We start from the raw sequence: 17,422 nt of genomic DNA on the forward strand, positions 1-17,422 counted from the left end.
GCCTGGAAAAAGGGGAGCTGGTGGGGAAGAGGATGCCCCTGGGAAGTGTTTGAAGCATCCCTCACACAGCCTGGTCTCAGAGCTGGTACTATGGCCAGGCAGGGCAGGGTCAGGCACCGGAGGGGGCATGAAGGCAGGCTTCCTCCTCCTCCTCCTCATATGCAGGAACAAGCTGTTTCACCCATAAGGCATCAGAAAGCCGCCAAGAGGCTCACAGTCCAACCTTGCAGCTGGTAATGGGCTCTTGGCTGAAGCAGAGGGGTTCAAGGGTTTGGGAAACTTCTTGGGTATAACAGGGTGGTAGAAATAAAAGGCAATAAAAGCATGAGCTGGCTGTCAACTTGGGCAAAGCTGGGGTCTTGCCTCTGCCCGCATGAAGGCAGTCTGAGATTAAATGGCACTGCGTGAGTCCATGGCATTGAGGGTCCCCATGAGATGCCCCCAACCTCCAGTGGAAAAGCAGATCTGGGAAAAAAAGGATGAAGGTGTCTGATGACCGATACCCACATTTTTAAGTGACTTTCACAAACATCCCTGGTGTTTCTCAAAGCTGCTCAGCCTCCGGCAGGCAGGCAGGGATAAAGGCAGTATGTGATGGAGCTGACGAGGGTTGGGGTGTCCTTTTCTGAGCAAGAGAGGCATGGGATGAAACACAGGGGATGCTGCGGAGGCTATTGGGATCCCCACTGCTGCTGATTCCTCCTTCCCTCTCCCAGTGTCGTGTGGCCAACGGAGGACAGAGGACGACATGTCTGCAGTTGTGAGTACTGTTCCTGCGCCGCCCTGTCCCCTGGGTTCTGAGCATCCCCACCCCACAGCACTGGGGTGAGGCACACCCCACGCACCCCTTGCCTCCCCAGAAGATCTTATTTTGTATTGGGAAGCCTGGGTGGCACGAGCCCAACCCCATCCCATTGCACCCCTTGGGGTGTGTGTCCAAAGGCTCTGCCCTTCCCCATAGCCCCTCCAGCCAGGGTGAAATGCAGTGGGGCAGGGGATTGAGGGTCTGGCCGGTGAAACCCCACATCCCCTCCTCGCCCCCAGACCGGCACCTTCCGCATCGTCTCCGAAGAGGAGCAGGCACTGCGCACCAAACTGGAACGCCTCACCACCAAGGACCATGGCCCTGTCTTCGGGAGGTGCGAGAAGATCCCCCCGCACACCCTGCAGAAGGTGAGGGTGGCTGTGGGGAGTGGGGGGCAGGCACTTCCTGCTAGTCCTGCTCCTTCTCAGGGGCCAGAGGAGATGGGCGATGGGCACTTGTGTTTGGGGGGGAGACGTGCTTACTCCAGAGGATCTCTGAGTAGGGGACCTGGAGGACCCTGCCCTCCCCACACCAGGATGCTGCAGTGAGCATCGCTGCACCCCATCCAGCTTTTGGGTGCCTAAATGATCCTTGGGGTGCTTTTGGGTGCATAGGGGGGCATCACTAAGCCGGACCCCCTCCCTGTACCCACCCCAGGCAAAGGATGAGCTGAATGAGACAGAGGAGCAGAGGGCGGTGGCGGTGAAGGCACTGCGGGAGCTGGTGCAGGAGCGGGCAGGCGGCGAGGAGGTGTGCAAGGCGGTGGCTGACAAGGTGCAGGGGAAGGACGACTCCTTCTTCCTCCGCTTCATCCGCGCACGCAAGTTCGACGTACACAGGGCCTACGACCTGCTGAAAGGTGGGGAGGAGTCCCAGGCAGTGACAGCGGACGAGGATGGGGGGGACACATCCACCTGCAGCTCCCAGCCCTGTGCTGGAGCCTTCCAGCCCCCTGGGCTGTGCCAGCAGAGCAGGACCCTGGCATGGGATGGGGATGAGGAGAAAGGACAAATAGGAAAAGGCAGGGCTGGGGATGCAAAGGAAAGAGTTGGGATGGGGAAGGAAATAAATAAGGGTGGTGCCAGGCACCCCACAACATCAGGACAGTCCTATTCATTGCTGTTTTCCTGAACAAAATGGAAACACAGCTGGTTTGGGTTGCATCCCCTTGAGACGTCCATGCCCTATACACACCCCTATGTATCCCTGCCAGTCCTGCACCCATCCTGATGCTTCTGTGCACGGGTGGGCTCAGCACCCCTGGGACCCCTCGGGGGCTGGAGCAGGTTGGGGGCTGTGTCACCCCCTCCACACAATGACAGTGACCCATTGGGATGGTAGGGGAGTGGGAGGGCAGCCCAGGGGGTGGCTGCTGGTGGGGACCTTCCTGGCTCTGCTCTTCTTTGTGTCTGCTTGGGGGATAATGAGTTGTAATTATCAGTGCTGGCTCCCAGACAAGCTGTTTTGTGCGCCTGCATTTTCCCAGGACGAGATTCCTTATTTTGTGCCCACAGGGTGCCAAGGGAGGGGAGCTGGGGGATGTCACCCGTATGGGGAAGAAAGGGAGATGGGAAATAAAGGGGAAAAAGCTTATCTGTTTATTGAGGTGTTGGAGGGAAGGCAGGCATGGGCAGCCCCTGCCATGGGGAGGAGAACACCAAGTGTGCTGTGGTCAGGGCTGAGCTCTTCTCACCCCCTTGGCTGGAGAAGACCCACATGGACTGGTCCCCAGCTCTTGGGCTAAGGACCAACATCTCACCATCACCAGCCTGCCCTGTTTCCAGTGGTTTCCCCAGTGCTGCCCTGGCTTCCTGAGGCTGGGCGAGCAGCCCTTGTCCTCCCCGATTTCTACATCTCTCCAGGCTATGTGACCTTCCGCCAGCAGTACCCCGAGCTCTTCGACAACCTGACCCCCGAGGCCGTGCGCAGCACCATCGAAGCTGGTTACCCTGGCATCCTGAGCAACAGAGACAAGTACGGCCGGGTGGTGATGCTCTTCAACATTGAGAACTGGGATTATGAGGAGATCACCTTCGATGAGGTCAGTCCAGCCCAGCCATCACTCCTGGAGCAAAGTGGTCCCGTTCCTGGGCTTGTCCCACTCAGCACAGCATCCCTTACACACACGTTTATGTGTATATGTCCACACACAGCCTTCAGCCTCCCAGGTTAAAGCAAATCCGTAGCCCTTTGAATTTTTCCTTCCAGGGAGCCAATGGTCCATCCCTAAGGGCTCCCCTTCCTTCCCTCCAATGTGGGGCAAGGTGCAGGCCAAATTTGGGGTGTGCATCCCCCAGCTGAGGTAACACAAGGTGAGGAAAAGCACCACACCCTTAAATCAAGTTGCTTTAGGAAGGAGGGACTTGCAGGGCAGAGGAGGAGACTGAGGCATGGGGCATGGAAAGGCCTTCTTGGCAAAATGTTCTCCAGGCACGTAACTCACAAGTTCTCCCAGCTCCTGTTTCTGCTCAGCTCTGGTGGTAACATATAACTGATATAACTGATCCAGATCTGAGAGGCACTCACCTTGAAAGGAGAATGTGGCAGTTGTTGAGCATCCCTCAAAATGCTCTCCCTGCTCTGAAGACCTGGGGCTGCCTGTGACAAGCAGACCCTGCCTAACTCTCCATTGGACTCTTCCTGGGAACCTTCTGGGGTCTATGGGAGGTGAGACCTAATACTAGCCCTCTCTCCTCGCCATCAGATCCTTCGTGCCTATTGTGTTATCTTGGAGAAGCTGCTGGAAAATGAAGAGACACAGATCAATGGGTTCTGCATCATTGAGAACTTCAAGGGTTTCACCATGCAGCAGGCATCAGGGATCAAACCCTCTGAGCTCAAGAAGATGGTGGACATGCTGCAGGTGAGGTGGCAAAGTTTGTGCCTGGCAGAGGGGTCCTGGGGGAGCAGAGAGCTCAGGGAAGGGTGAAGGCAGAGCTAGCATGGTTTGGGATTGCCACCACACTGGCAACACAAGAGAGCACCATGGAGAGGCTGTTCCCCATCACGTGCTCCTTTCCTTGCCAGCTAACTGGCTTAGTCCTGCAAGATGGATTCTGTTTTCCTGGTCCCAGCTCCCTGTCCTCTCAAATGGCCAACCAGAAGCAGTACCACCACTCCTTGCAGCATCCTACAATATGGCCTGAAGGCCTTTCCCCACCACCTTCTCAGCCCAGCCTGGCCCAGAGACTCACAGGCACCCCAGGATTTCTGCCCTTGGACCAGAGGCCATAGACACTTGGCCCTTGCCAGGGAAGGAGGACAGCTAAGATGTTGTCCTTCTTGTGGAGTGGGAGCAATAGACCATGTGAGAGGCTCTTCAGCTTTCCTGGTACTCCAGGGGATGGGATGGTCAATCCTCTGTGTCAGAATAAAAAAGTGGCCATCAAAGAGAGAAGGGGACGTTGGGCAAGGGGAACCGTGGCAGTGCTGGGGTGTCCATTGCTGCCCACGCAATGGCCAGCACCCTCTGTAACCATCCATGTCTGGGTTTGGGATCCTAGGACTCCTTCCCAGCACGGTTCAAGGCTGTCCACTTCATCCACCAGCCGTGGTACTTCACCACTACCTACAACGTGGTCAAACCGTTCCTGAAGAGCAAACTGCTGGAGAGGGTGAGTGCAGGAAAGGGACCCAGAGGCAGAGGTACCTCCCTGGGTGAGACAGAGCAGCTGGGAAGAGTCACCCTGGTCCTCTGCTGAGGGTCATTCTCATCTCCATCCAGGTCTTTGTGCACGGGGAGGAGCTGGAGTCCTTCTATCAGGAGATCGATGCTGACATCTTGCCAGCAGACTTTGGTGGCAACTTGCCCAAATATGATGGCAAAGAAACTGCAGAGAAGCTCTTTGGGCCCCGCATCGAGGCTGAAGACACAGCTCTCTAAACCAGGGTCTTCTCCACCTCCCCTGTTTAACAGGATCAGAGGTGGCCCTCTAACCCCCACCACCTCCTTACCGTAGCTTTGGTTGAATGACTGCTCATGATGAGGCACTCCAGGTGTGTTGCTCCATGCCTGTCCCTCCCCTCCCCAAACTGGCAGCAGGCTGCCCACAGCCCTGTTCCCCCCAGGCAAAGCATCCTTGGCAGAGCATCCTTCCCTCAGGAGCCAGCAGAGAAAGGCCACCAGCCATGTCCTGCAGCACACCCTGGAGCTGTGATGGGAGGAGAGGAGAGTGTCTGCTCTGGGAAAGGAGAGCTGCAGCAAGAGAGAAATAAAGTGTTTGACAGTGGAGCTCTGGGGTCCCTTGTGGCATGTGGTGAGGGACAGGGGTGCAGCTTGTCGAGCACAGGCTGCAGTGCTGGTTTGAAGGAGGGCAGGAGTATCAGCGCTGTCCCCCATCATTGACTGCCCTTTGGCACAGGGGCCAAGGAACCAGCCATCTCCATCCTCCCCAAGTCCCAGAATGAGCCCCCCCTTGCCCAGGCAAGGATCCCCGATTCTCAGTCATCCACTCTAACCAGGAAAGAGAAAACAGCCCAGAAGATGCAAACAAGAAACCAACCAGCAGCTCAGGTGGAGCTGGCTCTACCTAATCCCTGCTCAGTCAGGCAGGGAGGAGGAACAGAGGCTGCAGGAGATGGATTTTAACTGCAGGACAGTGAAAGACGAGCAAAATATACCCTCCTGAATCCTTCAAAAGCCTCAGCTCAGCTGGTTCTCCTAGCACTGCACTGTGAGAGGGAGCTTGGTCAGGGAAACCCCACCAAAAGCCACCACAGAGGACAGAGGAGGGTCATCACCTGGCAAACAAGCTGTGCCTGATGCTAATTAGCCCTTGCTAATATGGAGTCGGCAGAACAGGGGTGGTGAGGAGGGTGGCAGAAGTAGCTGTTTCAGGGAAGGGAGCCTGTTCTGGTTCATGAACCAGGCATCTCCTCCAAGGAGCTGATCTGATACCTGTTTCCAGACCATCTTCTCCCCGCTTGGTGAGCAGTAGGGCTCAGAGGAGCAAGGCGCTGGTCTCCTCCCAGGTTAGCGGCTTCTCCAAGCTGGTCCCACAGCAGGCCCCGTTTCACCTCCCAGCTCTGCAGCTACGCACGGGCACCTTTCATCAGCCAAGCAGAGGACCAGATGCCCACCAGGAGTTGGCCAAGGTGAAGGGTGCTGACAAGAGCCGCATTCATCAGGGCACTGGCTCGGGCTCAAACCAGACAGGATGTCAGCTCCAGAGCTGCGGGGAGGATGGGGCCTGTCTGGGCGGAGGCAACTGGGGTTAAATCTGTTTTCTCCAGCCTCAGCAGCACGGCTGCTCCATGCACAGTGGGTCCCAGCTTCAGGCTGCACCAGCCTTGTGCGAGGGCCCAGAGGGAGAGCGAAAGGCACCTCTCCGCTGTGTTTTGGCTCCGTACTGTGTGGTGCTTCCCATGGGGCTGGGCAGCATCTGGAATCATCCCAAGGAAACCGCTTGTGACAACCACACAACCATCAGGCCAGTGCAAACATGCCAGCATAGCTTGCTTGGGACACAGAGCAATTTCAGCTCGCTTGTAAAGACAGAAAAAGACAAAAAACCCCAGCCTATACACACAGATGGGAGCACAACATTGCTGCCTCTGGGATTTGGACTGGGACAGCCACAGCTCTTGGGAGGTCCCTGTGGCTGCTCACCACTGTGGGGACAAATTGTCAGCCAGGAGCTTGCTTTGATGGGGATAGAGAGCAGCACAGCAAACAGAGCAGGGAGCACAATCCACACTGGCCTCAGCTCACCCCATAGTGACTCTCCCCAAGCCAGGAGGAAGTTTTCAAGTAGATCTAACAGCTAAACCACAATGGCCAATAAACTAGAGTTGGAGAGCAACACATTGCCTCCCAAAGAGCAATTCTCACTGCAGGGAAATAGCAGCAATGGTCCTGGGCCAGCCCAGCACCCAGTCAGCTCATCAGTCACAGTTACCTTCCATATGTGTCTCACTTGGTGTCTAGGTAAAAAAAACAAAACAAAACACCCACCAGTGAACTCAGTGTCAGTCAGGGAGTGCTTTTAGCTGGGCTTTTCTATGGCCTGGACTCAAGCAAGTGGTTAACCCTTTAGATGTCACTGTCCCAGCCAGAGATGCTGTTGTGTGTTTGTTTTTTTCTGCCAGCTGTTGGAAGATTAGGAGCTCCACTCAGTCTCAAATAAGGATAAAATAACACATAGCTGTTTCTGTAGAGACATCAGCCAAAGGCTTTGACGCCCGCTCCAGCGAAGCTGTCACCCCAGAGGAGAGTCCCTGTGCATGCTGCAGAAAGGGCCACGGCTTCAGGTCTTAGTCCTGGCACAACCATGGGTTCATCTCTGGACAATTCCTCCAGCCAGCAACTTAGCGATCCTGGGAGAACCTGGGGGCTGACACAGGACTGTCAGAACCTGCTCTTACCCACTGGCCCTTCTTCAGGCATTCCGCTTTTTAAGCTGATACCATCTCTATTCTCTATTAGAGGCATCAGTGACCTCTATTGGCCAGAAGACAAAAAAAAAATCCACTAGGAAAGGCTTGAGCAGCACTGGGGCTTGTGCCACATGCTGCAAGAGAGAAAGGGGGGAGAAGATGAAGTCACCCCTCAGTTAGGGGTTACCTTGTTGGCCCAATATATTGCTGTATTAGACAATCCTCACTGCAGAGGAAGTAAGGAGGCATGGCTGCTTCACCTGTCAAGAGAGAGCTGGACATCACCACCCAAAAACATCACACACAGTCACTACATGTAGCACTGACTTCAATAAGTCCTTTATTTTTAAATAAAGAAATCCCACTGAATCAAAGATAACAAAATTACATTTTGTTTTGCAATGACCTCCATTTTACACCACACAGAAGAACAAAAATTAAAGAAAAAAGTCAAAGACACTGTTATATATTTATATATAATTTTAAAGGTAAACATCAGCAGATATAGAAAAATTGCATTGCTAGTTGCAAATCATCTCCCCTGCAGCTCTCAGCTCCAGAGAATCTGACTCAGAACATGGCAGCAGGGAGGGTGTCTTGGTACACAAGCTTTTTCAGGGCAGCATTTAGAGATGGTTCCAGAGTACAGTGTTGTCAATTTGAAAAATATTTTCATAGTAAACCGCTCATCAAGAACATCAGAAATCACTGAGCCTGTTCTAACACAGCTGCATGGGCAAAACGAGAAGGGCACAGGCCGTTTTTTCCTGAGCTCTCCACACAAATCCTCAGGTCGGGATTCAGAGAAAGGAGTTATGCTTTCTCAATAAGAATGTCTAGTGATCTGTCATGGGGAATCATGGTCAAGCTGTCAAGTGACACGATGAGAAAACATGCTCCTTCAGAAAGCTGTTGACTTGGGCTAAGCAGTAATGTTTGGTTATATCAAGTACAAATGGGTTTTGTTTGGCTTTTTTTAAGGCTTCCCAGTTAGCAGGAGCCATCAGAAGGGTCAGCATCCCAGCAGAGCCATGGTGGAGATCCCAGAAAAACGCTCTGTACCTAATCAAAGCTCTTGCATGACCAATGTGAGCTTGTCATCCGGACAGAAGCAAGACAGCTTTGTGCAGAGCAACCTTGTGTGGTCAGCTCCTTACTGGCATTAAAGCCATCTGGATTAGGCAAGGCCTTTGGGTGAGAAGGAAAGACACCTTTTGCAGATGCACAGCTGGAGCTTTTGGAGAACATCAGAGAGACCTGGAAAAAGGTCATTCAACACCAGCAAATCCAACCTGATAAATGTTGCTCTGGATTGCAGTGTTTGTGTCCATTGATTGACCAACAAAACCACAAATACAGATGTTCAGGATAACCCTAGAAATCTTTCCACCAGGCCAGTGTAACAGTCGCTTCCAGTGATAAGAGAGGGACAGCTACAGGGCACCCCTTCCTTGGTGAGTATTGCTCTGAGTCATTATAAACTCAGAGGAAACTAAGTCCTCACACCAAGAGGAGCTGTTTGCTTTTCACCCAGAAGCCATGAAAGAAACACTGACACTGTTTTGAGTCACTGTGGCCCTGGGACCCACCCAACAGAACCACCAAAGGAGTAAGGACACACAGAACATGAGTCAAGCCAGAAACAAGATGCTCATTGCAACAAATTATACACGCAACAGTGGGCTAGGGACTTTCCTGGTCTCCTAGTAAAAGGATGTGAAGAACTTCAGTAAACTCCAGACAGGCATAGTATTTCTAGAAAAACTTGGAAGTAATTCAGGTGTCTAAACTGTTTGGCAATTAACCCTGAAGTTGCTACTCTGCTCTTTCTTTTGAGATGCAGTCACTTAAGCAATTTACTTCCAGCTACACTTCTGGATATTTAATAGACGTAAGAACTTTGGGATCGAAAGGTAACAAGTCACATTAAGCAAAGCAAACCCTCCCTCTATGACTCAATCCCTACTGAGGAGCAGAGAGCTGAAAAATGATCCATTGCTTATATACATTGGTATTTTAAGCCTTAAAATAGACTGTAGCTAGTTGTAGGCTGCCCACAACAGTCCTTTAAGTCAGGGCACACTTCTACAGTGTGCATTGCCAGAGGTGTCTCACTACCTTGTGTCTGAAAATTCCTTTACTAAAAAGCAAAGCCCCAAAAGCTCTGACAGGGCTGTTACTGAAGTCTCTAGATATGCTGATGTCAAGGGAAGAGGAGAAAAAGGGCAAGGCACCACGTGTCAAAGGGCTGTGGTCTAGGAACTTGTGGCAGACCCAGGACAGATGACACACAGGCAGCTTGGCTAAATTCGGTACTAGAGAGAATAGTTCCCAATATCTTTGCTTAATGCCCTGTCTTTAACTTATATCTTCATAAACAGAAACTGCAGAAAAATGCTCAGGAAAAGACCACAGGGAAATTCAAGTATCTGTCTTTACAGTGCAACTACAACACTGTCAGACCCATCTGAAAACACCTTCGATTTAGAAGGTAACCAAGGGACCATTACAAATTGCTGTGAGATCTGATGTAGTGGAAGCTGCTAGTTCCTTGTATCCAGTAAGAGCAAGTCCCAGCTGCTCACCTACAAGCTTCAGATCTCTCCAGACACTGACAAAGGTGATGGTTGGACAAGCCTAACCAAACAGGAATAGTTCTGCAACCTGCAAACCAATTGAGAGAGTCTTTAGGGTTTATGTTCAAGTGCTGCTTACATCCAGTGACGGGAAAACAGGAAAGGTGTGTGCTTTTTCTTTAGAAATGCTTTTTCTAATCCCAGTTTGAAACTAAACAGAACACATGATACAGCCATCATGCTGTAATCTTGAACTGCACTATCAGCCTGCACTGTCACGATCTACAAGTGCACACTTCAACAACCTCATGTGTCTTGACAAGAGATTAAAAAAAAAAGACACCTTCACCTCTAAGACTTCAAAATTCAGACTGCATTTAAGGTTGAGTTCACTGGGCAGATTAAGACAACCTGCCCATATCACAAGACTAGTATCACCTTATTTTTGGAGAGAATTGTATTCCAGATTAGGATTGGACAAAGTGCCATGCATCTTGGTGCACCAGCACTAAAAAAGTAGCTTCCTCATACCTCAGAAACAGAAAAACATGTTTGAAGGCCTGGTCCGTCAAGAATGATCTTTACAAAAGGGAAGGATGAAGTTTTTTTCCAAGAAAAAAAGCTTCCTAGGACAAAACTCCATTTTCAGAGGGACTGGCACAACTTAGCCAAAAAGCAAAGACAAAACATGTGCTCTGCCTCAGCATTAACCTTCCCAGACAGTACAGAGCCAGATCTGGGGTCCTGGGATGGAAAGTAGAGCTTCAGACACGTGGGGAGCTGGACAGAGAGCCCCTGATTTGATAAGGCTCTCGAGTTGAGGAAGGCAGATATTCTGCTCTCAAAGGGGGTCACTGACCTTTCTTTCATAGGTATCCACATGCTGGGTCATATGATGGGCTCTTCACTTCAACAGCAGTATCAGTACCAAGGACACCTTGTGTTCTTCTGGAGCTGTCTGAAGTCAATGCTCATCTCAGCAAAGTAAAGCTGGACTGAGGAAGGAGAGTGTTGTTTCCTCAAGGCCTGTGTGAGCCACAGCTGTAACATACTATGAAAGCTGAAACACTTCTGAAGTTGTAACCCACTGGAGATAAAAGCCACATCCCCCTACACATCTAAATTTATACTGTATCTATTTGGTGTATACAAATGGTATTTTACACCCTCTTCTATTAAAGCGAGAAGATATTTAAGTTGTATCTGATGAATATTACATGAACAGCTACTTAAGCAAAAAAATCTGAAGTGTCTTGTGACATTTTAGTGACATACAGATGCAGTATGAATAAGAGGATAAAAACAGACAAAGTGTCCATCAGCTAAGAATATCCTTGCTAACTGATGCCCTAAAATAGTTCTTAAGGAACAGCCATAAGCATGGCCAAGTCTTGCTATAGCTTTACCTTGCCATATCTTTTCCTCAAAGAGGCAACATGGATTTACTAACAAGGAGAATGTGCAGATAGCCACAGTTCATTGTAACAGGCCAAGGTGTCTGGCCTAAGGCAAATGAAAGGAATTTCCTGATATGACAATGCACCTTTGCTACAATAGTTAATTATTGCTTTATTAAAACAAAACCCCTAAAACCTCTCCAACCTACTGAAGCACAGGAACAGGGCAGTCCAGGCTTGTTCCCCGATATTACCAGTCTCACAGCTTGTTTCACCTTTAAGCTATAAGCTAAAGTGCCTGCAACACAGTCCAAGGCTGAAGCAATAAAGTGCTAACTGATGTGGGAAAAGAACTTCATTGACACTGTGATAAGAGTCCTAAGGATGAATTAATGAGACAATATTGACAGAACAAACAGTAAAAGGAAAAAATATTTTGACCACAAAGTTTCTCCAGATTGTCATGGGACAACTTTCCTTTGAGGGGATAGACCAGAGTCTTTAACAACCATCTTGGCACAGACCAGAACAGCCACTTGAGGGAAAAGCACAAGTGAGTAGGCATCTTTCCTGCAAACAGCTTTCACACTTCACTTTGCATATTAAAACTAGAACTGGGTGTGGAAAAGGAGTTCAAGCAAGGAAGAGCCCAGTGTCTTACTGAAGCCAGTAATCCTACAGCATTTACACAGATATGGAAGTAGTCAGTAATGCAGAGATATCATTTAAGTTGTACAGGGCTAGAAACATCCAGTTCCTCATCAGCTGTAAGGCAAGTCATGGGTCTGAAAACCGTTTGATGCTTCGAAAGCTAAGAGGAAAAATTGTGTTATGATTAACCCTGACATAAGGGGAGTAAATCTACACAGATAGCTTCTCCTCAACAAATTAATCCCTAACAGAGTACATAATTCTCTATGAAATATTCTTAAAAACAGATTGAGCTCACAGAAAGATCCTGCAGATTCTTAATCACTGGTTTCCATTTGGAAGCCAGAGCCAGCTTTAAAAAGCCCTGGGTCAAACAAAAAAAATCCAGTACTAGAAAGATTACTACATTAAAAAGTGTCAAAGGTGACAAGAAGGTGACTGATTCGGTCTTGGTGCAAGAGACCACATTTACATAGAAACATTAACTGCTATTACCAGCCCACAGATTTTCTCTACTTGGAGTCCCAGCATAAAGACACCAACTCACAGATAGTTGAAGCACGGAAAAATTCAGTGTTTTTAAACTGATTCACTTGTGTAAGTGCATTCCGAGGAACTAAAAGGCTTCCCTTGAGATGGTGCAATGCTGGAACTCCACTTGCAGTCAAGCAGCTGTTTTCCAAGTCACACTTTAGTGGCTTACAGACTGAACCATTAGCCAGCTTGTAGCTTGGTACAAGGTTTTTCCAGCACCAGGACAGACGAGACAATCATAGTTACCCTGTCATCTACACCTAAGCAAATGCTGCAGATCAAGTTTTTGACCAGCAGGTGAAGATATCTTCACATTTGAAACTTCTGCTATATTAAAGCAAGCAGTCTTTAGCTCAGTAACCCTGTAAGAAGTCACAGTCAGCAACCTAATTCTTCAAGCAGAGCAGTAAATTACAAACCCAAGTGACTATATATGCAAAGACGCTCTAACCAAACATTAACCTCTGCTTTAACTCCACTCCGGAAGAAAACATTGTGATCAAACCCCAGCCATAGTATATCAAGGAGAATGGAAACCTGAAGCAGCAGGTGAGGGAACAACATGTTCCCAAAGGGAGAGACATAGTGAAGTGATCCAGAGTCTTTGGATCTATTACTCCTGGCCAGATACAGGCTGCTCTGTGTCCGAGCAGTGAGACTTTGTCTTCTCCCACTGGCAGATGGCGTTGGCGTACTGCACCACGAGCTTATCCATCCAGGTGAGAGGTTCTGGGAATAGTACAGACCCCTCAAAAAATCCCAGGTGGCCTCCATGAAGGGGCAGCACATGCATGACATTTTCCCGTTTCTCTGTAAAACAAAAGGAAGCAAAGTTTCAGAAAGTTAACATCCTAGAACTGAGAATGAAACCATATTAAGTTGTGATAATCAACTCTATCCTTGGCACAGCATCTGAACTAAAGGAACATTGTATGTAGGAAGCAGAAATCTACTAAAGACGACCACAGATACTTTGAAGTTCAAAGCACATAACTTTACTGCTTCCCAGAACAGGACAGTCTGCAGGAACCAATCCCAGCCAGTACAAGAAGGTTGCCCAAGAAATGCCCTTACAGTAAAACCTTTATTGCTGTAAGTATGCTCATTCTTTAACAAATGAACATCTTTAAGTCATCAACACTGGAATCAGGACTGTTAGCATCATGTTGAGCCGCACCAAAGCTCTGACAGTGCATCAGCCACCCTGTTCCATGTACAGTGAGAAAATCCCCATGCTTGCTTCTGTCTGGAAGCAGCTATGGATAAATTCTCTGCTCATGCTTTCAACCAGGAAAAGAATAAACTTCCCTCCCTATGCACCAACTGCTTGTGTGATGAAGCAGCAGCCAGCTCACTCTTACGAGCTTCTGAAGGTAATTTACCTTTTTTTTCCTGAACTGAAGAACTTTCAAGGGTTGTTGAGTACCAAATAACACATCCATGCATGTGCCCCCCACCCCTTCATCAGCAGAAGGGGCTGTTCATCTGCACTCAATCAAGACTATCACTGTAATAACCCATCTTCCTACTAAATCCCAATGAGGAATGAAGGCACAAGGAAGCATTTTTCCATTCTTGAATATAATGTGCTGGCTATCAACACAAGCCAAAACAGCAGAAGGTGCCTGAAAAAACTCAGGTTCTTCCTGCTCAAGGTTAACCTTGTTAGTTCTAGTGACTGGTGATTTAAAGAGGCTTGGTACATCTCCCACAGGATTAGAGATGTAAGGAGGCCAAGTCAAGCTGCTTTGAAATCATGGCTCATGATGTGATAAGGAAGCTGCAGGTACACAAATATGCACAGCTGGAGCAGACTGCTTCAACATACCTGAAAGAGCTCTTGGAATTGATAGAAGACTCTCATGCACAAGAGGGTCATCAGCAGCATTAACCAACAGAAGGGGAACATAGATCTGCATCAAGAAACACAGCAGAAAAGGGAAAAAAACAAAACCAGTAAGGGCTTGGTATTTAAATTCCAGGTTACCAACTGTAAAAGCATCTTAGCTTAACTCGATTAAGACATCTTATTTCAGATTTGTCCTGTACCTGGAAAATCAGCAAAAAAGCAGAAAGAGTTGAAGTGCAAGAGTGGTAGCTTTTCACCAATGGAGTACTCTGCAGCACTTGATTTTTTTTTTTCCTGTACTCAATTGTATGAAATGGGCAGAGGTGCATCAGAGCAGATACAGATAGAGTCACAGATCTTTCCCATTCTCAGAATTCAAATAGCTACACCCTTTTCTGCTCTCCATTGCTTTGCACATCAGGGAGTTAGTGCCAGCTCCATTATGGACACCTTGGTTAAAGTCCAGGAAACTCCCTTGGAACATCTCCATTCTCTGGCTCAGTAGATCAAGGAAGAATTAATCTTCCAGTTACACTTCTGCAAAACTTTGGTCTGCTAAAAATCTGCTGCCAGATAGCATCCCAAGTCTCTTCTACAGTATCTAGTAAGTCTTGCCTTCCTCGCAACTGCAGGCTCTGCACCACCACCTATTTCCCACTCTATCCTCATACACTCAGAGGTTCAGCTGAATTAATGGCTTTACCTACATCACTTGGGTGGTAGTACCTGTCAGTTTTAAGCTCTTAAGATCATTTAGCTCCAGTATTGAAGGTAGCAAGAACTGAAATACCACTCCAATATACTGTGTGTGATTATTTCTGAAAATCCCAGCTAAGAGCTGAGTCTAGGTATTGGTAACAGAAACCACAGTCCATTTTCTCTCCAGTAGGAAAACAAAGGTACAAGAACAGTCTCTATTGCAAGAGCTTACCCCATGCAAGTAATGCAGGCAGCTTTCCTCTTCATAGTATTCCTTCAGGGAACTGTAGCCATGGAACTTCCTGAAATACAGAAGACTGTCATTGCAATCACCTGCTTCTAGCACCTACATGAATCTTACTTTCAAGTGAGGACATACATGCAGAGATAGGAATGATGCCTCAATTTCCCTGCACAATGCTTTCTTCCTACCCGGTACTTCTGCCAAACGCACCTTTGGCAGCACATGCCTTTATGCTTTCCGTGCTTATTCAAACATGGTGATAGTGTGGGCAAGTTAAACATGCAAGTTGAAGTCTAGCAGTCTACAGCACATTTCTTTTAAAGTATCCTGTTTCACTTAAGTAATTGTACATATGGAAAGAAAAAGTTATGATCTTGTTCATCTTTACCTGAAAGCCTTTTCAAATACAAACCCACCAGTTTATGAACCTCAAACATACCAGACAAAAGGGCCTGCCTAAAAGCCAACCAGAATTCACTGTGGTTCCAGTTCTTTGCCAAGTCCTTAGCTCTCCATCCCAAATGAAGAATTCAGTAAACCTATACTCAAGTGCATTTATTTTTTTTTAAACTTAAGAGGCAACATAGCTGTTGGCCCAAACTAGAAAGGCCTTGGGGTGAAGGACAAGCAGGGAGATTTCCCTAGGAATGGCTTTTAAAAAGCAGCCAGTAATACTCCCAGTCTGCCAAAAGTGTTATAGCTGTATAGCCAACAGTTTACAGCGTCATTTTGGAAAGGTATCAAGTGCCTGATAGAGAACATGCTATGATATGAACACTGCCACTGAAGAAAGTGCTGTGTTGTTTTCAAGGACAGAGGCAGCAACAGGCTACTGCTTAATAAAGCAGAGAGCTTAATTTAGGTAGTAGTATGACAAGCAAAAGAAGTTGTACCATTTCAGCCAACCCTAATGTTTATTGAGAAGGCAGAAATTGGTTTTTTGGGCGAAAGATTTGTTTCAGAATTCAAGCAGGGCTAAGGACATTCATGAGCAGTTCTGAGCTGTCTTCCACATTCTATACTGGTTTTTGGTAGAGTTTGAAGCACAGTTGGCCTCTTTCAAGTTATTGAAGGCTGCAGGTTCACATTTACTGATAAATGCCTTCTAGATGATTTTACAGAAGCTGTGAGTGTCAATACTAAGTTATTTTTCTTTTTGGTAAGTTTTGTTCAATGTGACAGCAAGGAAGAATTTCTGAGGTTGTCAGCACTGTATTTCAACAGATTCCTAGAGGCACAGCAAGGGCTGTGCTAGAGCAACACTTGAAAGAGAAGGTAGTTTCAGAGATCTATATAGGATCAGATAATCACCCTTCATACCTCATAACGCTATCATCAATCTGCATGAGGGATGTTGCTGTATAGAGTTTGCTCAGATCAGTATCTGACAGGCTCTGTGGCTTCTTCATGTTATCTCCAAAAAGAACTTGTCTGAAAAAGTAACAGAAACAAAAACATCCAAGTAACATAAAAAGGGGCAACAAAGCCACGACCCATTCAAGGACAACTAAGTTTACCAAGTTTGCCAAAATAATAATAATAGAACTGGGCTACATGTATGTGAGGCTTTCTTGGGAACAAGCACAGCTTCTTTGTCCACCTCCCTTCACACCAAGGCATAACAGAAACCCTAACAGCCTCTTCATAAAAAAATAATTTCCTCTTATATTGAAAAACTGCACGAGGGACCTCTAAATGGAATCTTCCCAGAACAGACAGTGTTCAGGGTATTTGGAACTGAGGCTGGGTTAGAGGGAGGGTTCTCTGGCTTCAGCCCAAACCCGTGGGTGGCTCGGGTGAGAGCACTTGCAGTCCTGGGCATAGCATCTCCTTCACCATCTGGTTCTCAAGTCTCCCCAGCACACATATTGGGTTAGCTCACACAGCAGGAATTACTTGGGGCATTACCTTAGCAGAAAGCTATTTACTATGGACACTTGTCATAATTAGTTGTTGCCCTCAGGAGAGGATGCGTTTCTTTACCAGAACAAACTGCTCCTCTAACAAACAGAACAAAAGCCACAATTTGGAAAGGAGTTTTTATTCCCTTTCAGAGGCAGCTGCAGGGCAGAGTAGGAGGGAGGAAAGGTTTGATTTGGGGGAGCTGACTTAGAGCACAAGCAATTATAGAAAAAAGTTTACTTAACAGACTTGCCTTCAAGCCAGCACTGGCTTTTTCTGGGTCATGAATTTAAGTGCCTTTTAATGGGGGCTTACTTAACTTCACATGTTAAATTTGGTCAAGTTGTCTAAATATTTGTCATTCTGGAATGAATTATGCAGATCATCCCA

The 17,422-nt window shown here is 47.9% G+C and overlaps 2 protein-coding genes across 9 annotated transcripts in view; one reads left to right on the forward strand and one right to left on the reverse strand.

The window, feature by feature from the left end:
- Nucleotides 1-748: 748 nt before the first annotated feature.
- RLBP1 (retinaldehyde binding protein 1) lies at nt 749-7,417 on the forward strand (the record flags this gene model as incomplete). The annotated part of the gene is made up of 7 exons (XM_082061087.1): nt 749-760; nt 1,045-1,173; nt 1,463-1,664; nt 2,668-2,846; nt 3,510-3,668; nt 4,309-4,419; nt 4,530-7,417. The coding sequence occupies 7 exons, from the start codon at nt 749-751 to the stop codon at nt 4,686-4,688; spliced, it is 951 nt and encodes a 316-aa protein (XP_081917213.1). The 3' UTR covers nt 4,689-7,417.
- An 80-nt stretch (nt 7,418-7,497) lies between these two features.
- ABHD2 (abhydrolase domain containing 2, acylglycerol lipase) overlaps nt 7,498-17,422 on the reverse strand; it is a 40,149-nt gene continuing 30,224 nt past the window's right edge. For all 8 annotated transcript variants that reach the window (XM_082061504.1, XM_082061501.1, XM_082061502.1 and 5 more), the window contains 4 exons: nt 16,451-16,561; nt 15,119-15,188; nt 14,167-14,251; nt 7,498-13,148 (listed from right to left, as the gene is read on the reverse strand). In XM_082061504.1, coding sequence (XP_081917630.1) covers nt 12,952-13,148; nt 14,167-14,251; nt 15,119-15,188; nt 16,451-16,561 — 463 coding nt within the window. In that variant the 3' untranslated portion in view covers nt 7,498-12,951. The remainder of the gene's footprint in view (nt 13,149-14,166; nt 14,252-15,118; nt 15,189-16,450; nt 16,562-17,422) is intronic.

This window comes from Streptopelia decaocto, assembly GCF_964273445.1.
Source record: "Streptopelia decaocto genome assembly, chromosome: 9".
Classification (NCBI taxonomy): domain Eukaryota; kingdom Metazoa; phylum Chordata; class Aves; order Columbiformes; family Columbidae; genus Streptopelia; species Streptopelia decaocto.